The 20,137-nt window shown below is 44.0% G+C and overlaps 2 protein-coding genes across 2 annotated transcripts in view; both read left to right on the plus strand.

The window, feature by feature from the left end:
* The window catches only part of LOC143639426 (uncharacterized), an 831,269-nt gene that overhangs the window by 672,176 nt on the left and 138,956 nt on the right, over window positions 1-20,137 (plus strand).
* Usp11 (ubiquitin specific peptidase 11) lies at window positions 2,197-19,846 on the plus strand. The gene is made up of 21 exons (XM_077107571.1): window positions 2,197-2,403; window positions 9,755-9,864; window positions 10,039-10,169; window positions 10,330-10,447; window positions 10,844-10,989; window positions 11,132-11,193; window positions 11,322-11,421; window positions 11,985-12,158; window positions 12,245-12,403; window positions 12,714-12,938; window positions 13,067-13,150; window positions 13,251-13,345; window positions 15,279-15,485; window positions 16,159-16,211; window positions 16,408-16,662; window positions 16,754-16,824; window positions 17,090-17,202; window positions 18,627-18,776; window positions 18,866-18,981; window positions 19,146-19,234; window positions 19,327-19,846. Exons 1-21 carry the CDS (start codon window positions 2,243-2,245, stop codon window positions 19,459-19,461), a joined length of 2,754 nt encoding a protein of 917 aa, XP_076963686.1. The 5' UTR covers window positions 2,197-2,242; the 3' UTR covers window positions 19,462-19,846.

Below are 20,137 nucleotides of genomic sequence, written 5' to 3' on the forward strand. Positions count from 1 at the left end.
CCTGGAAAACAGGACACCCTGTTTTCTTGTAACAGGGCTGGAAATTTAACAAGCTCCTCAGCAGATTTCCTGTGCTATCCATCTCTTAGGTAGAATCAGAAGATATGGGCCACCTATGGCAGCAAGAGAGGCTGGAAAAATGAGGACTTTGCAAAGGGGGATGAGATTGCCAGGCCAGACATAAGAGAACTGGAATTCACCCAATTGCTCTAGGAATCTGTAGGGTTATTGGTATGAGCAGAATTTGGTTTCTGAAAGGTGAAGAAACCAAGTCTAGGGCTGGGGGTGTAACTCAGTGATAGCATGTACCAGGCCCTAGGTTCAACTCCCAGTATCACAAAAAAAACAACAAAAGTCTAGGGCTGGGAAGGAAGGCTTCTTGGATTTACCTGCCCAGGTAAATAGGAAGGGACAGTTTGCAGAGGGGCAAATTAAGTGAATTTGACAAGATTCAGTTGGGCTTGAAGAGCTGCTCTTTGTCATGTGTCAGATCCAACTCAAATGCCACTTTCTTTGGGGGCCCCAAGTGAAAGAAGTGCTCCTTTTTCTCCTACAAGGCTTACACAACCCTCAGGATATTGTGACCCCTTATCTGTGGCATGTCTGGGTTGGGGGCTGGAATTATGTATGAGTTGCAGAGATTAATCTCTGTCTCACAGAGGTTAACTGAAAATGAAGTAAATTATGAGGTTGTGTGTGGGTGAGGAGGATTGAAATTGTGCAAGGAGACAGACATGTATGGATATGGGCCTAGGAATATGTAAAAGCAAGGTTTTTGCCTGTGGTAAATCGGTAATAGTAGCGATGGAAGTCACTGAAACAGTCCTGGAATCTTGATGAGCCTGTCTTAGGGGAGTTTGGGACAGCCAGGTGGGGACCGCCAATAGGTAGATAAACATGCAGAGAGCCCGGCAGAGAAAAAATTCAATCACCAACCAGTAGAGCTGGGAGCCCTAACAGAAAAAAATGGTAGCATAAACTAGCATAGTGTTTTTCAACCAGGGACAACGCCCACAGGGGACATTTAATAATATCTGGAGGGAGAAATTTGGCTGTCCTGAAGGGTGCCACTGTTATCTAGTAGTAGTGCCAGGGATGTAACTGAACAGCTTGCAAAGTTCCCCACAATGCAGAAATGACAGTAGTGCGGAGGCTAAGAAAGAAACCTGGCCTAGCACGATGCTTCTCAAACTTCAGCCTCAGGATCCCTTTTTTATATTCTTAAAAATATTGAGGATACCTAAAGACCTTTTGTTTAGATCAGGTAGTCTCTGGATATTTCCACAATACACACATGAGAGGAGTGAAAAAGTATTTTGAAAATAGTTAGACTCTGAAACCCCTGAGAGGATTTCCTGGACAGAAAGCCCTGGAGCACAGTTTGACAATCTCGGGCTTGGTGTTTAAGGTCACACTTCTAGAACCAGATTTCTTGAGTTGGAACTACAACTCCAGAACTTATTAGCTGGGGGACAATGTGTTAACATTTCTGGTCCTCAGTTACCCCCACTGTTGCCCATGGAAGGCAAATAATAGTGCCTGCTGCCTGAGGCTACTATTTAAATCCAACAACACACTTAAACTGGGCAGACTACTAGTTATTATTGCTGTGACTCCAACACACAACAAACAGGAGCCTGGGGCTGACTTGCCTTCATCACTTTTGTCTACCGAATAAATCTAGTTCAGGAAGGGAAAAAAATGGCCTGCAGGCCAAGGTGGTTATCTGGAGGAGACCTCTTTTGCATTGGGTCTTGATGGATGAGAAGGGTTGTAGAATGAAAGGAGGGCACTCTAGTCAGGCTAACAAAAGTGCCACTCCCAGGATAGGGGTCCGCAGTACTTAGCAGAGAATCAGCAGAAAAGCTTTGGGGCCTTTGAGATTCCCTGAGCACTCCTTAATATGTCCTTGCCCACCATGGGAAACTCAGCCTCCGCCTTCCAGGCAACCTTTTGCCCTAACTCAACATGGCGTTAGAATCCCAGAGAGCATTATTGTCTTTCTTAGTTACCAACTGGGGGTTTTACCCTGTGTATGGGTTGCAGAGATCACAGCCCACCGCCCGATGCCCGCCTAGCCCTTCGACGCGTCCGAGCGAGGGGCCCATTTCCAAGATGGCAGGAGCCCCCTGACTGTTTGGGGGGCTCTGCTTCCGTTTCCGGGATCAGAATCCGGAAGTGGCAGTTGAGGGTCCTCTTCCTATCTTCAGTTGCGTTGGCAGTTAGAAGAGGACGGACGGCGATGGCGGCGGTCGCAGCGGACCCGGCCGCAGCTGCCGTCGCGGAGGCCGCTGAAGACAGAGAAATACAGAATGAGGCGATCCCTGGTCTGGACGACCAGTGGCGCCAAATCGAGAATGGAGAGAGTGGGCGAGAACGTCCACTGCAAGCTGGCGAAAGCTGGTGAGGCTGGGTTATAGCGAAGCATTGGCTGAGGGGATGGCGGGGACCTTGGCAACCGCGGGGGACTTGGAAGCCGATGTCTGTGGAAGAACTGCTGCGGGGAGGGGCCGGTAGGACAGCGGGCGAGAGGGGCGGGGAAGTGCTAGTGAATGAAACGCAACGTCTGGGAAAGAGGCGGGGCCTGTGTGGTGCAGTCTGACGCCTGAGAACAAAATGGGGTTTGTTGTAGTGGAGGCGGGGTCTGAGAGGAAACAGTCATGGGGGTTGCAACGGGCCTGCTTCGTGGAACCTGGAGCCTGGGAAGGAGGCGGGCTTTGTAACGTAAGGCGGGGGCGTGGCCTGCATTACGCAATGCAGCGTCTGCCGCAATGAGCAGCCTCTTATTGCTCCCAGGCGCCTGCGACTGAAGCGAGCCTTGTGACGTAAGCTGAAGAGCAGAATCGGAGCAAATAGTTGTGGGCCGGGGGAGGGAGCGAGCGCTTACGTGAAGGAGCCCGGCGCCTGGGAACGAGGCTAGTCTTGGGAGGTGGGCTGAGGGGCGTGGTCTGAGGCCAAGGAAAGACGCTGAAGGGGAGGTTACTAAGGCAGAAAATGGCGCCTGTGAATGGGCAAAGTTTGTGACGTGATGGGGTTTTTCTGGCGGAGGCCTTCCTAGGACGGGAGAAAGTGCAGGTGATTAGCATTGGAGCGGCCTTCGATGTTAAGTTTGTTTTCTATTTTAGTATTATTTTGCTTTTATAATCACGAGCAAAACGTCATTTTTAAAAACGGACCATACCCTGATAAATCGACTTTTTCTACTGATTTTTTTTCCCCTCATCACTGCTGCTTAAAGTTTACTGCTTCTGGGTTTATTTTATTTCTCGCCAAGTTGCATCTCTCTTTTAAATTGTTAAAGGCATAAGATCCTATAAAGATTATAGTATAAAATGTTTACACAAGTCAGATTGACGTACATCCTTTTAAAATAAACTGTGTACTCTTCAAAAATATCAAAGTCGTGAAAGATAAAGGCTGAAGAACTGTCCCAGGTTAAAGGAATTAATTCATTTTAGCAAGTCATGATAACTAAATACAACGGACCCTAGAACAGGAAAAATAAATAATTTAAAAAATCGGGTTTTCTCATTTTTTTCTTTCAATGGAACATTTCATGGAGAAATCGGTAACATTTGATTAAAGTTGATAGATTAGATATTAATGTTTCTCTTTCCATTATTGTGATAATTATATTGTGGTTATGAAAGAGAATATCCGTGTTTTTAGGAAATGCATACTGAAAATTTTAGGGATAAGGAACCATCGGGTAAGCACATTATTCTCAAATGGTTGAAATAATAGCATATGTAAAAATGCATGTACCGGGGGTGGGAACTGGGGAGATGTTGGTCACAGGAGAAATTTCAAGCTAGACAAGGGGAACACATTTGGGAGGTCTGTTGTACAAATATGGTGATTATAGTTCATAGATATCTATTGTATACATGAAAATCGCTCAGAATATTTATTAGATGTAATGGATATGTTAATTAGCTTGATTTAGTTATTCCACGGTATATACATATATTAAAATACCATGCTATACACACAATTTTGTCAATTTTAAAATAAATAAAAATACCAGAAATGATATATAGAAACAACAATTGAGCCAAAAGGTAAAATGTTAGATTGGGGAGTTTGGATGAAGGGCGTATGAGAAGTCTGTATTATTTTTGCCATTTTTCTGAGTTTTTTCAAAGTAAAAAATTAAGAATAAAAATATGTGAATTTTCCACCCAGGTTAAGATTCACAAACACACAAAAAATCCTTTTGTGCCCTTTCCAGATGGAAATTCTTCCTACTCCATGAGAAACTGTTATCTTAAATTTTTTAAAATGCATTTCTGAATTTTGGATTGAGTCTCTTCATTTTCTTGAATGTTCTCCCATAGGTGTATGCATCCCTAAATAGTATTTGTTGTTTAAACTTTCTCTTTTTATGTATGGAGCATATATATAAAGTCACACTTTATATATGAAGTTATATTTTTTAAGTGTGCATTTCTTTAATTTTTAAAAATATACACAGGAGAAGCCATGTGTTTTACATAGGAATACACACATCACAACGCATTTCTTATAATTTTCCAAAACTCTTATTATATCAGTCTAAAATTTATAAATTAAATATATCAGAATTTTTTTAAGTTAAACGAAATCCCTGAAACTACTAGATATGCTTAACTTTTACAGGATGTATGCTGTGAGCCCTTATATCAGACAATACATGGCTATATATAACATTCACTGTGTTAACCTTGATCACTTGGTTATGGTGGTGTCTGGCAGGTTTTTCTATTCTGAAGACACCATTTTCCTCTTTACATAAATAGTGATTCTTTTTAAAACATACATCATGTCCATCCCTTCCCAAAATGTTCCAGCAGCTTCCCATGTTTTGCATTGTAAATGCCAAAATTCTTATAGCAACCTGCAGGCCTTTGTGAAGCTGGTTGCCTGTTTCCATTCTGATTTCTTCTGGAATCACTCGGATGACACACCCCCTTCTTCTCCCCATCCAGAGCCAGCCATGTTGAACTCCTGTTGTTGTTTAAACACATCAATTCTTAGGGCCTTTTCCTGTGAGGTTTGCCTACTTTAGAGAGTTCTTTAATAAAAGTACTAGTGAAATGTGTATCCCTGTTACTAGGGAAATAAGTTGAGATTCACTAAATTGGCAAAACAGAGCCAAGCAATGTTTTTGTACCACTACATCATAGCTCTCCAAAAAAAAAAAAAAAAAAAGAAAGAAAGAAAGAAAGAAAGAAAAAAACAGAACATTTTATATCCCTTTTGGAGATGTTAAAAGGGGCCTCAAGGATTTGGTCTTTGCCCCTTCTGACCTTTATAACGATGTCATGATTATGTCATTGGTAGATGGGACAAGAAATTCTATCATCCTTGCCAATACCATTTAAAATTATCCCATCAGTAATTATAAGGGTGATAAAATGTTTTGGAGCCAGGAGGGAGGTGGTGGTTGCACAACATTGTGAATATATTAAATGCCTCTGGATTGTTCAATTTAAAATGGGTTAATTTTATATTACGTGTAATTTTCACCTTATTAAAAAAAGTGACCGCATCAATATTGGTTCAGTATTGAAGCCAGATTGTCTGATATCATGGGTATTATCAAGAAACATTTTTGCTAAACTACTTAAAAATTTTTTTTAGTTGTAGATGGACAGAATGCCTTTATTTTATTTGTTTAATTTTATGTGGTGCTGAGGATCAAACCCAGTGCCTCATGCATGCTAGGCAAGTGCAATGCTGCTGAGCTACAGCCCCAGTCCCCTAAACTACTTTTTTATTTTTATTTTTTTAGAGAGAGAGAGAGAGAGAGAATTTTAATATTTATTTTTTAGTTTTTGGCAGACACAACATCTTTGTTTTTTGTATGTGGTGCTGAGGATCGAACCCGGGCCGCACGCACACCAGGCGAGCGCTTGAGCCACATCCCCAGCCCCCAAAACTACTTTCTTAATGCTTATTTATTTAGATAAGAGCAAAGCTTCTAGATGTTCTTTAATTTCCCTTCCATTTATAAGGTTTGAGTCAGTATTTATATCTGCATCATTTTAAGACTAAATTCAAATATAATAATATAGTTTCCTTGGAATTTTTAATTTTTATTTTTGATGATGAACCTTCTACAAACATGATTAAATCAGAGTTAACAGAGGGAGTCTCTTGCATGTCTGCAGCGGTTCATAACTTCCTAACAAAGGTAAGCAATCACAGGGTTCACCTTGTCCAGGTGAAGGAAGGGGAGGATGGCTGGGTTCACAGTGTTGCAGCAATGGATAGTGATTTATGAAGGGACAACAACAATTTCTTTGTTGTATCATTTTGTAACATACTAAGTTGGAAAATGAGGACTTTTATATCAATTTCAAGTTAATTAAAATTTGGAGAATTTTAGATGAACATGATGATTCCTGTTGTCCTTTTAAATGGGTGATGAGACAGATCTTTTTTGTTACCTTCCAAAGACAGTTTAGTCATTAAAGAACATTTTAAACAATAACATTTTTCTGAAATTGGGAAAGACATCAAAAATAGTTGGAAAAGATATAGTTGGGCATGGTGGCACACATCTGTAATCCAAGCAATTTAGGAGGCTGGGGCAGGAGGATTGCAAGCTCAAGGGGCAGCTTCAGCAACTTAGTGAAGCCTTACACAACTCAGCAAGACCCTGTCTCAAATAAAATACAAAAAAGGGGTGGGGATGTGGCTACAAAGAATGATTTTTAATGTTAATTTTCGTTAAAATTCTGTTTTTTAAAAAAGAAGTTGATTATTTCCTCCTTTTGCAGTAAAGTTATCACTAAACATAAATTAGCTTTCCTAAATAAGTGAATTTCATAGACTGACTATGGAGGCAAGTAAATTCCCGAAGGGGGAATGAAGGTGTCTGTGGTGCAAGATAGGGTGGGAGATGGGGGGCTCTGTGCAAGGAGGCTATATTTCCCAGAATGAGTGACCTAGCAGGGTCTGGGGGTGGTCAGTTCACCAAAAAAAAAAAGAAAAAAAAAAAGCTTTGCAGAAATGTTTGCCTATTCAGGTGAGTTGTCACTATTCCAAGTTTTTCTTTTTGTTTTTTATTTTATTTATTTTTGTGCCAGGGATTGAACACAAAGGTGCTTAACCCACCGAACCACATCCCCAACCCTTTTTTTAAAAAAAACTTTATTTTGAGAAAGAGTCTTCCTAGGTTGCTTAGGGCCTCACTAAGTTGCTGAGGATGGTTTTGAACTTGTGATCCTCCTGCCTCAAGCTCCTGAGCTGCTGGGATTACAGGTACACCACTCTGCCTGACTCATTGTGACTTTAAATTGTACATTAATTGCCTAGCATGAAGGCATGCACCTGTAATCCCAGCTACTTGGGAGGTTGAGGCAGGAGGATCACAAATGTGAAGCCAGTCTTGGCAATTTAGTGAAACCCTGTCTCAAAATAGAAAAGGGTTGGGGATGTAGCTCAGTAGTAGAGCACCCCTGGGCCCAGCTACTATTTCAAGTTATTGTTGTTGTTGTTTTGTCCCTTCATCCCCACACCTCTCTTGTCAAGGGAAAATTAACATGTTGAAGACTCACTTTTGAGCTGAGGGTGTAACTTAGTGGCAGAGAACCTGCTTAGTATGCATGAGACCCTGGGTTCAATGCTCAGCACCAAAAACAAATGAACAAAAAAAAAAAAAATCACATTTATGAGGTTACATTGCTGGAAAAACAACACAATGTGATGTGTGTGTGTGTGCACACATGTATTATCATTTTTGGCCATTTTCTTAAAAAGTGAGGCTATTAAATATTTGAGACAGCCTTTTATATGTTGAAAATTAATAGCAGGGACTCAGGCTGAGGGAAGAAGATTGCAAGTTTGAGGCTAGCCTAAGCAATGTAGTGAGATTCTGTCTAAAAAAAAATAGGGGGGCTGGGCAAGTGGCTTAATGACAAAACACCCCTGGGTTCAAACCCCAGTACCAAAAAAAAAGAAAATCATAGTAAAGTAGGGGTGTATATGATATGTGGGAGTCTGTAAGCTTTTATGTTCAAGCCCTGGAATCAGAACAATAACAGTCATCATACATTTAACATTTAATATATATCGAGTATTTTTCCAGATTTTATAATTTCTCAAAATTTTGCAGGAAGATTTCAGCACGGCTCTAAATGTTTATCCTTGGAGTGCATATAAGTTTCTCATTTAAAAGAGGCAGTTGAATTGTACATAAAGAAATGGTCAAGATGGTTAATTGTGTGTGTGTGTGTGTGTGTGTGTGTGTGTGTGTGTGGTACTGGGAATTGAAGATGTTGGATTTTTTTCTGTTACATGGGTTCTCTTTAACCACCATTTTTGTTTTGTTTTGTTTTTGATACTGGGGATTGAACCCAGGGGTGCTTTACCACCAAGCCATACCCCCAGCCCTTTAAGAAAAATTTTATTTTAGTTATAGATGAACACAATACCTTTATTTATTTTTCTTTTTATGTGGTGCTGAGGATTGAACCCAGTACCTCACATGTGCTAGGCAAGTGCTCTACCACTGACCCACAATCCCATCCCCTCCAGCTCTTTTTATATTTTATTTTGAGACAGAGTCACACTAAGTTGCTTAGGGCCTTGCTAAGTTGCTGAGGGTAGCTTTGAACTCACCGTTCTCCTGCCTCAGCCTCCTGTGTTGCTGGGATTATAGGTGTGTGCCACCACACCAGGCTTTTTAACCACAATTTAAAAAAGAAGACTAGTTCTAAATGCACAATTTTATTATAAAGCTAGTAATCATTATATATTATATAAATATGTCAATCATAAAGAAAGATGTATAAATACTGAGGCTGGGATTGTGGCTCCGTGTTACAGCACTTGCCTAGCACATGTGAGGCACTGGATTCAATCCTCAACACCACATAAAAATAATAATAAATAAAGGATGTACTCATTTATAACTAAAAAGAATTAAAATGTATAAATATTATGTCTCAATAAAGTTGAACAATAGCTGTAAATGTATATTAATAAAATTTATCATTTTGCCTCTGGGGAAAAAAGCCAAAATAAATCTTATACATGATCCTCCATAGACCTAATACATGAAAAATGGCGATATGCCAAAAACAACCTTATGATTATATTTAGCATTTTAAATTCTTTGCAGTTTCTGAGCACATTTTCAAAATTAGTCAAATCCATTTCTTAGCTGAAGAATTTTGCCTCCATTGATCTAGCCTTTTAAAAATACTATATACTCAACATTAGCTGCAAACTATTTATTTTGAGCCTAATGTTACAGTGTTATCTCTTGTGACTAATACAAATTACCCATCTTTTATTCTATAATAAAATCTCATGTTTCTCAGCACTGTGGTTGTTTTTTGTTTGTTTATTTGACATTATTGAGCAGTTTTAGTCTTTAATAAGATCTCATTCAGTGTCCTAAGAAGATGGCTAATCTAATATCCAAATCTGAGTTTTTTCTGAATAAATTTTGTTTTTTACTTTTTTATATAATCTTTTTTTAAAATATATTTTTAGTTGTAGTTGGACACAATACCTTTATTTTATTTATTTATTTTTATGCAGTGCTGAGGATTGAACCCAGCACCTTGCATGTGCTAGGCAAGCACTCTACTGCTGAGCCATAACCCCAGCCCTTGCTTTTTTTTTTTACTTTTTATATACTGCTGAAACTTTTCATCTTGAATTTTAATGTGTTGATAGTTTAAATTTGCTAGCCATAGGAAGTTGTACAGCTAACCCCCAGATAATCACATTATACCCTTGTTTCTTCTCTGGGCACCAGGTTCCTTGTAGAGCAACGCTGGTATAAACAGTGGGAGGTGTACGTGCAGGGAGGGGACCAGGATGCCAGCACCTTTCCTGGCTGCATCAATAATGCTGAGCTCTTTGAAGGTACCAGGCCCCTGCCTATCCCCTCCCTCTTAACCTTGCCCTGGAGTTCCTATTCCCTCTGTCCCTATGGATGATTGTTGGCCCATTCTCTGCTAGGTCATTGCTGGGTTGGCCAGAGTTATTAGTTCTTGCCTGATTCACCCCTTTGCCTCATACCCTCACCTCACCCTACAGATCAGATAAACTGGCGCCTCAAAGAGGGACTGGTGGAGGGTGAGGATTATGTGCTGCTTCCAGCAGCTGCCTGGCATTGCCTGGTCAGCTGGTATGGCATAGAGCATGGCCAGCCACCTATTGAACGCAAGGTATAGTGGGTAGGGGAGGGTGTTGGGTGGGGTAGATTTCCCCTGGGAGGTTGGGTGGGAGGAAAGCCTTGTAGGCCCAGGATGGGTCCAGACCCATGTGCCCATGTGGCTTCATATCTACTGGGTGGATGCATCTGTGTCTGCCTCTCTACCCTTACAGGTCATAGAGCTGCCCAACATGCAGAAGGTGGAAGTGTATCCAATAGAGCTGCTGCTTGTCCAGCACAGTGACATGGACACAGCTCTCACTGCTCAGTTCAGCCACTCTGATTCTGTGGGTAAGTCTGAGGGTCATGGGATGAGCTGGAGTTCCTAGCTATGGGTCACAGTTAATTGAATCAAGGATGCATGGGATTAGGCTTTTGCCAACTGAGAAGGCACCAGTCAGACCACTGAGGACCAAGAAAGCATTGGCCAAGGTGGGTGGAAGCCCTGGGGGCTGTCTGCTAGAGTCCTGATGGTATGTGAACTGCATTCCATTGGCTTGGATGGTGTTGCTGAGGATGTTTGCTGGGAGTTTCATGTCCTGAATGTGGGTCAGTCATTTGGAGATTGATTGGGGCACAAGGTATTGACCAAGTCTGCGAAGTCAGTGGGGAGGGTCAGGATTGCCAAGATGTGTTGATTATCGTGGGACTTTGAAGATCTTGAATATGCTTCATTATCCTCCACAGACCTAATATTGCGCACAGCTCGGGAGCAATTTCTGGTGGAACCCCAGGAAGACACACGCCTTTGGATCAAGAATGCCGAAGGCTCTTTGGATCGCTTGTGCAACACACATATTACGCTGCTTGATGCTGCCATTGAGACTGGGCAGGTAAGAGTAGGAAGCTTTTCAGCTCAGGTGGTCTGCCACATGGACTCACCTAATAGTGGTCAGACCCAGGTTGGGTAGGAGCTGGGTGCCCACAAGGCCCTCCATTAATGTCTTTCCTTGTTTACTTTATCCTCCTATCCAGTTGGTCATCATGGAGACCCGAAACAAAGATGGCACTTGGCCCAGCGCACAGCTACGTGTCATGTGAGCTCTTGGGGTGTCTGGGTCTAGAGAAGGGGCATCACACAATAAGCAGACTGACTGAACCTATGAGTACAGTGTACCCACATGTAGTAGGCCCTGAGCTGATAGCATTTCTCATTCAATCCCAGGAACAGTGTGTCGGAAGAGGATGAGGACTTCCAGGGCCAGCCTGGCATCTGTGGCCTCACCAATCTGGGCAACACGTGCTTCATGAACTCGGCCCTGCAGGTTGGGCCATTAGAGCTGTGTCTGGCATAACCCCAGGGGTGGGCTTCAAGAGCTGGGGATTGGGGACAGAGCTAGGGCAGGGGGAACTGCAGAGCAAGGGGTCATGTTGGAAGCTAAGGCCCCAGGAGTCTGAAATGACATGCTCACATTTGCTCTAAAATATCAATACCTTCTCCCTCTACATGCTCTGTGCTCTTCCTTTTTTTTTTTCAGTATTTTTTTTAGTTGTAGGTGGGCACAATACCTTTATTTTATTTCTTTATTTTTATGTGGTGCTAAGGATGGAACCCTTAGCCTTACATGTGCTAGGCAAGTGCTCTATCACTGAGCTTCAACCCCAGCCCTGCTTCTTCTTTTCTTCTCAACTTTGCTACCACTTTCATCCTTCTCCGAAAATACTATGATCTCCCCATGACTTGCCTGCTCCCCCTTGTCCCCTTCTTTTCCCCTTGCCTCCCCCGTTTTTCCTTTTTCTTCCTTCCTGGCTTTCTTTTCTCTGTCCTCATTTGGGAAACCTTCTTTCTCCTCTTCTCTGCCTTATTCACCTAAACCCTCCCCCACAGTGTCTCAGCAATGTGCCACAGCTCACGGAGTACTTCCTCAACAACCGCTACCTAGAGGAGCTCAACTTCCGAAACCCACTGGGCATGAAGGGTGAGCTCGCAGAGGCCTATGCAGACCTGGTAAAGCAGGCATGGTCCGGCTACCATCGTTCCATCGTGCCCAATGTGTTCAAGGTATTATTTCTGGTACCTCACTTTATCTTGCCTCTTATGACTCCTTCATTCCTTCTTAACTCTGACTGCACTGCCTATCTTTTCAGAACAAGGTTGGCCATTTTGCAACCCAGTTTCTGGGCTATCAGCAACATGATTCACAGGAGCTGCTGTCATTTCTTCTGGATGGGCTTCATGAAGACCTCAATCGGGTCAAGAAGAAGGAATATGTCGAGTTGTGTGATGCAGCTGGACGGCCAGATCAGGTAAGATGCTCCTGAAAGTATTCATCCTGAAAGTCCTATTAAAGCCACTTATGCCACTGCCTTTTAAGTTCCTTTACCCTGACTTTACCTCTAGCCTCACTCCTAGGTTTACCTCTGTTCCCACCCCCAACTTAGAATTAAACCCTGCCAGGTTCCTGCCCCAAACAGTGAACATGGTTCCAGATATTCCTACCTGGAACTCTACCACTGTACTTGAGTGCTTACCCTTAACCCTGCACAAATACATCTCCAAATTCTGGTTTCCCCCTGCCCTGGGCAAGCTTCACACCCACCATGACACTTTCAACAGGAGGTTGCTCAGGAGGCCTGGCAGAACCACAAACGGCGGAATGATTCTGTGATCGTGGACACTTTCCATGGCCTCTTCAAGTCCACACTGGTGTGCCCTGATTGTGGCAATGTGTCTGTGACCTTTGACCCCTTCTGCTACCTCAGCGTCCCACTGCCTGTCTGCCATAAGAGGGTCCTGGAAGTCTTCTTTGTCCCCATGGATCCCCGCCGCAAGCCAGAGCAGGTGTGTTGGGGGATGGGGACATAACAAGGGATGGGTAATCAAAGTGTGATTACTTTGCCACACCTCAAGGCTTCTTTTACTCACCACAAGCCCTTTTGATCTTTTTATGGATGCTATTTCTCTCTCAGCATAGAGTTGTGGTCCCCAAGAAAGGGAATATCTCGGATCTGTGTGTGGCTCTGTCCAAACACACAGGTATAGCGCCAGACAAGGTAAGATTCTACAGGGGAAGGTTGGGTAGGATTCAGGGGCAAGGAGGCAGAAAGCCTTAGGAGCCTTGCAGACTGATCAGACCCCCAATCTCATTCCCAGATGATAGTGGCAGATGTCTTCAGTCACCGCTTCTATAAGCTCTATCAGTTGGAGGATCCTTTGAGTGGCATCTTGGACCGTGATGATATCTTTGTGTGAGTAAGGAGGTGATGAGGAGACAGTACTTCCTCAGGAGGCTGGTCCTCTTTCTTTCTTTTTTTTTTCTCCTCCTGGGGATTGATCCCAAGGGTCTCATAAGCATGCTAGGCAATTGTTCTATGACTGAAGTATACCCCCAGCTCTACTTCCTTTTTTATGATTCAGCCTTAACCCTTCCTCTTTGCTGTTGAGAGCCACAGCCGAAGGGGCCCCAGCAAAAAATGCAACACCTCTTTTTTTTTTTTTTCAAAAGAAACTAACTTTATTTTTAGAGCTACACATGCCAAACAAAACAGCTCCTCAGGAAAAAACCCTCAGAGCCCAACTGCCACCACCGGCTTCCCACAAGCCACCCACCCCAACCCAGCCTCTTCCTCCCACAATCCTCCTGCTCTTGAGGCCGATTGGCTGGGTCGCATGGGCGGAGCCAAAAAAGTCCCCCAATGAGCAGCTCCGTGGTCTGAAAGGGCAGGGAAACAGCCCAATGAACATCACCGCAGAGGAGCCAATCAGCTAGATGTTGCTAGATGTTGCTGGGGCCGCTGTGAGCCAATCATCAGCTGGTAGTCTGAAAGGGCAGGGAAACAGCTCAATGAGCATCTCCAATGAGCATCACCGCAGAGGAGCCAATCAGCTAGATGTTGCTGGGGCCGCTGTGAGCCAATCATCAGCCTGCAGTCTGGAAGTTTGCTGGCAGCTGGAAGTTTGCTGGGGCCCCTTCGGCTGTGGCTCTCAACACTTTGCCATATGCAGAACTGTGGTGACACTCCTTGACAAGGCAAGGAGTGTCACCTCCTCATTAGGGGAGGGAAGCTACTTTTCTTATTTCATTCAGTACTTCCTAGGCCCCTCCTATGTTCTAGACTATCATAGTCCTCAAAACAAAAATACAGTTTTGAAATATGAAACTCTAAGATACTTTCTGAAAATAAGAGCATTCAGAACAATTTTGAAGCTTTTTTTGTGGTGCTGGGGGTTGAATGCTGGGCCTTGCAAATGCTAGGCAACTAAGTGCTTTACAACTGAGCCACATCCCCAGCTCAGTACAAGTACTTTTTATTTAATTAATTTTATTTCTTGCAGTGCTAGGGATAGAATCCAGGGCCTTACACATAACTAGGATTCTACAGGGGAAGGCTGAGTAGGATTCAAGGGCAAGGAGGCAGAAAGCCTTAGGAGCCTATAGACTGATCAGCCCCCCAATCTCATTCCCAGCACTTTAGTGCTGAGCTATATATTCAGTCCCAGAATAATTTTTAAACATTTAGGCAACTAAATACTAAAATGGGGTGTGCTTTCTGAGTAGAAAAGTACTTTGCATAGCAATCAGTTTCTTTAAAAAAGAAAGTGGAGGGCTGGGGCTGTAATGTAGCTCAGTGGTAGAGCTCTTGCCTCGCACGTGTGAGGCACTGGGTTTAATCCTCAGCGCCACATAAAAAAAGAATTTAAAAAAAGAAAATGGTTTTTATTTACTTATTTATTATTATTTCAGTACTGGGGATTGAATCTAGAGACACTTTACCACTGAGCCACATCCCCAACCCTTTTTATTTTTGAGACAGGGTCTCACAAAGTTGCTTAGGGTCTTACTAAGTTGCTGAGGCTGGCCTTGAACTTTCGATCCTTCTGTCTCAGCCTCCCCAGTTTCTGGGATTATAAAAATTTGTTTTTAAATCCTTTGTCACTAAAATTTTTTAGTAACCCCCTTAGCACTCTGATATTACCAAAGTACTTTCTAAAACAGAACATAAAGTACAGTGTAAGTCATCTAACAGTTTGTAAAGCACAAAATATTTGACATCTTTTTCAGATTCTTTAAAAATAGTTTTAGATTGTGAGGGATGAGTGTGTGGAGCAACTGGGACAGAGTCAGGGAGTCTTTTTCGGGGATTCCCTGATAGCATATAACCTAATGTTCACCCCCGACAGATATGAGGTGTCAGGTCGGATTGAGGCCATTGAGGGCTCAAGAGATGACATTGTGGTTCCTGTCTACCTGCGGGAGCGCACTCCAGCCCGAGACTACAACAACTCCTACTATGGTCTGATACTTTTCGGGCACCCCCTCCTGGTATCAGTGCCCCGAGACCGGTTCTCCTGGGAGGGCCTATATAACATCCTGATGTACCGGCTTTCGTAAGTGACACCTTTCAGGGGCAAGGGGAAGTTGGGGTCTGAATTCAGATCCAGGTGTTCAGCTGCTTATTTGATACTTTCCTTTCAACAACCAAAAGATAGTTCAAACTTAGCATGGCTATATAAGAACTTGTAAGTTTTTTAGTTTCATTAGACCTCTGGTTTTGCCACTGCCTCTTTTAGGTATTGGAAATACAGAGGCAAATAAGACTCATAATGTAGAGACAACTTCATCTTAAAATTTGTCTCATCCTTGAAGGGACTTGGCTGTGTTTTTATTGGTAGATTTTCATTATATCTAAAATCTACCATCCTTGCCATGGCAAATAAAGCAAAGCATTGTCTGCATTGATCTTCCCTTCATTTTATAGAAGTCTGCCCCTCAGAGGCTTCCCTGAGGGGAGTTCACAAATGGTTGTGTCTGTTTACTGGTGGCTTTTTAGAGTTAACATTTCCATTCCTGACTGTAGCATATGCGCCTACATTCTCAGGCCACTATTCGGGTCTCTAGCATTTATGTCACCACCTCACACCTTCCAGGCTTATAATTAAGAGCTGTTTATGTGAGGGCTTAGCAATGGCTTCCCCTCCATGATTACCAAAGTAAAACCCTGGGCTCTGCCCCCACTGTCCTTGTGCCCCTGCCTTGGGAATATCTTCTGTTCTGTTACAGACGCTATGTAACCAAACCCAGCTCAGATGAAGAGGATGATGGAGATGACAAAGGTAAGGGAGAGAGGTTCAACAAGGATGAGGGATCTACACATTGCGTTCCATGGCCTAAGTGGGGGAGAAGGGTTGAGGGTCAGTGGGTGGAGAATTGGGAACAGATGTGACCCACTCAGTGTTCATCAGTATATGCATTTCAGTTCAGTCTCTGGAACTCACACAATCCTATTTCTGATATCCCCCCTCATTCTAGGAGAGGATGAAGACAGTGATGAAGAAGAAAAAGAGGAAATGCCTGGGCCCTCCACCAGGGGCAGCCTTCGAGACTCTGAGCGAGAACAGGCTGGGCCTAGCTCTGGGGTCACCAGGAGGTGCCCATTCCTCTTGGACAATTGCCTTCGGACATCTCAGTGGCCCCCAAGGCGACGGCGTAAGCAACTGTTCACCCTGCAGACAGTGAACTCCAACGGAACCAGTGACCGCACAACCTCCCCTGAAGAAGTGCAAAGTATGTCCTTTGGCTGCAAGCTAGGGATGGCGCAGCGGGAGGTGGGATTTTGTAGCAGCAGTAGCTGTGACCACTTCCTCTTCGCCCCCAGCCCAGCCATACATTGCCATGGACTGGGAACCAGAGATGAAGAGGCGCTACTATGATGAGGTGGAGGCTGAGGTAAATGGGATATCAGGGATGGGGGGCACTTGCAGCTTGCACCCCTCAACCCTTCCCTTTCCAACTTCTCCAGCCAGCAATAGAACCAAAAAATATAGGCTCAGAGCTGGTCCGACCATGGCATCTTGACATTCTCTGAGAGCTCCAAGGCCTCAGGTTCCTAGCTTTCAAGTTTGACCCACTTGGCACATTGCTTCCACATGGCTCCTTGTCTCTCCACCCTTCCTTATACTTGGTCCTGTGACCGTGTATTCACCCACCCTAGGGCTACGTGAAGCATGACTGCGTTGGGTACATGCTGAAGAAGGCTCCAGTGCAGCTGCAGGAGTGCATTGAGCTATTCACTACTGTGGAGACCCTGGAGAAAGAAAACCCCTGGTAAGGGCCCAGGAAGGGGCCTGGAAGGGCTCTGTGGGGTGATACTACCTACCCAGGTGCCTGTTACCTTTCTAAGTATACCTCCTTCCAGTCGCCCCTGCACTCAAACCCTTCCTGCTACACTGGCCACCATCACCCCATATCTTAGAGCCTTTGCCTGGTCTGTTCCTGCTCTCCAGAATGTTCTTCCCCTGTTACCTACATACTTAGGTCTCTAATCATATGTGACCTCCTCAGAGACACCTCCTCTTACTACCCTGTTAAAAGTCACCTTCTGGAGCTGGGGCTGTAGCTCAGTGTGAGGCACTGGGTTCAATCCTTAGCACCACATAAATAAATAAAATAAAAGCATGCTTACTGTCATTCTACAACAACAACAAAGTCATCTTCTCCCACCCTTGCTTCCATTTTCTGTCTCTGCTCTTTTCCTTCTAGCTAAGGATTTCTTTCTAGATCAGTTATGCCACTTGAAGTCATGTCCTATAGCCCTGTTTGTATGCTTCATCTTGTCTGTTAGAGAGTAAACTCCTTGAGCTGTGTGTGGTGGTGCACACCTGTTATCCCAGTGACTTGGGAGGCTGAGGCAGGAGGATTGCAAGTTTGAGGTCAGCTTCAGCAACTTAGTGAGACCCTGTCTAAAAAACAAAAAAAGGACTGGATGTTGGTTAGTGGTGAAGTGCCCCTGGGTTCAATCCTCAGTACCAAAAGAAAAAAAGTAAACTCTTGAGGGTGAAGACTTCTAAATTAGTTCATGGCATCTCTTTTGCTGCTTACAGCAACTTGGACATTTGATAGATGCTCACTAGATAGTTGCAGAATGAACAGAGTGAAAGAGAACCAAAATTCTAAAGCCAGTCTCAAAAACAAGAGCAGGGGCTAGGATTATAGCTTAGTGGTAGAGCACATGCTTTGCATATGTGAGGCCCTGTGTTTAATCCCCAGCACATGCACACAAAAAATACAAAAAAAAAAAAGAAAAAGAAAAAGCATTGCCATGTAGCAGCAATGTGAGAGATGCAAAAAAAAAAAAAAAAAAAAAAAAAAAAAAAAAATAGGACCAGAGGATTAAACATTAGGCAATTGCTAAATATTTGCTGAAGGAAGGAGTGGCTAAAATATGAAAAGAGAAAAGCAGACAAATGAAAGGCTGGCTCCAAAATAAGACTAGCATCTCATGGGTCAGGAGTCACACAAAAATACAAAAGCATATTGGAAAGGCAGCTGACAAGGTTTCAACAAGTAAACAAAAGAATTTTAATGAGAGCAAACCAGAGTACCAGGTAGACTAAAAGTCAAAGCATCATTTAAAAAAATAAAAGAATATCACTGTGGGCCAGACAAGGCACTTGAAAGACAGACAGTACACAGGCCATATAGTAGGTGCTCAGAAGGTGTTCCTTGACCCGACCTGGTTCTTTCTATAGGTACTGCTCCTCCTGCAAACAGCACCAGCTGGCCACCAAGAAACTGGACCTGTGGATGCTGCCTGAGATTCTCATCATCCACCTGAAGCGCTTTTCCTTTTCAAAGTTTTCCCGTGAGAAGCTGGATACTCTCGTGCAGTTTCCTATCCGGTCAGAGGCCAGAGGGAGGATGGCTAGGGGAAGGCAGGGCAGTGTGTCGGAGGGAAGCCTAGTGTTAACCATTGTCTCCTTACCCACAGGGATCTGGACTTCTCCGAGTTTGTCATCAAACCGCAGAAAGAGTCGGCTCCAGAGCTGTACAAATATGATCTCATTGCAGTTTCCAACCATTATGGGGGCATGCGCGATGGACACTGTACGTTTTACGTGCAGGGCTATGGGCAGGGACATGGCCTGAGGGAGGTACTGGACTAAGTGGGTTAGGATGTCCCCAGTGGCGACTAGGTATGTGGGCCAGGGGCAACTGTTATCAAGGTGGGAGGAGGAGGGTGGGTGAGAATGCCTTCCTGTCCCTTTCAGATACAACATTTGCCTGCAACAAGGACAGTGGCCAGTGGCACTACTTTGATGACAACAGTGTGTCACCTGTGAATGAGAATCAGATTGAGGTGGGACATTCATCCTCCTTATTCCCTTTCTCCTGACTCCACCCTCCTCCTCTTGCCCGACATCCACACTGACTTGTGTCTTCTCCCTACAGTCTAAGGCAGCCTACGTCCTGTTCTACCAACGCCAGGATGTGGCACGCCGCCAGTCCCAGCCTGGCTCATCTGGCCCTTCAATCTCCACCACTTGCAGTTCCCCACCCAACCCTGAGTTCATGGATGTTAACTGAGCAGCCCTGGAGCTCACCACAGGGAAGGAAGCCCTGTCTGCCACCCTACTTCTTGTGTCCACCCCACTCTTACCCGTGTTCGGTGCCCCCGCCAGGCATTGCAGGCTTAGATGTGGCTACTGTTTTCCTGTGCTGCTGTATTTCTCTTGCCTGGAAAGAAGAGGCCCTGTGCCCCCCGGCAGTGTGCCCTGCCTGTGTGTGCCCGTAGAGCAGTGACCTTCCCTTCTAGTCTTATTTATGGTGTCCCCCCCCCTCTTTCCCCACCCGTAAGTGTTCTTAGTGGCCAGTGATGGGGGTTCACCTGAACACAGAGTGTATTTTCTTATTGAGACCCTGTACCTTTCTCTGTGTGTGTCAAATACATAAAGCTCCAGTCTGTTCCTCACTAGGCAGCGTGGTTTATTCCCCCCATGTATGTACTTGGCACCCGTTTTAGGCCTAAGTTCTTTGTGCTTATTGAATGCCATGTGTGGTGTGTGGTGGATGCTACTGAGTGCTCATCAAGCAACAGCTGTGTGCCACGTGTTGCCTTCAAAGTGCTTTTATAGCACCGTCTGAGTGCCAGGCACTATTTCAAGCACAACCGTAGGCCTAGTTTTTTCCAAAGCCTTTTACAAATACCAATTCAATCCTCACATCTCTGGGGAGTTGTCATCTCTAGTTTCAGATGGGAAAA

The sequence above is a fragment of the Callospermophilus lateralis genome, chromosome X (assembly GCF_048772815.1).
Source record: "Callospermophilus lateralis isolate mCalLat2 chromosome X, mCalLat2.hap1, whole genome shotgun sequence".
In the NCBI taxonomy this organism is placed as follows: domain Eukaryota; kingdom Metazoa; phylum Chordata; class Mammalia; order Rodentia; family Sciuridae; genus Callospermophilus; species Callospermophilus lateralis.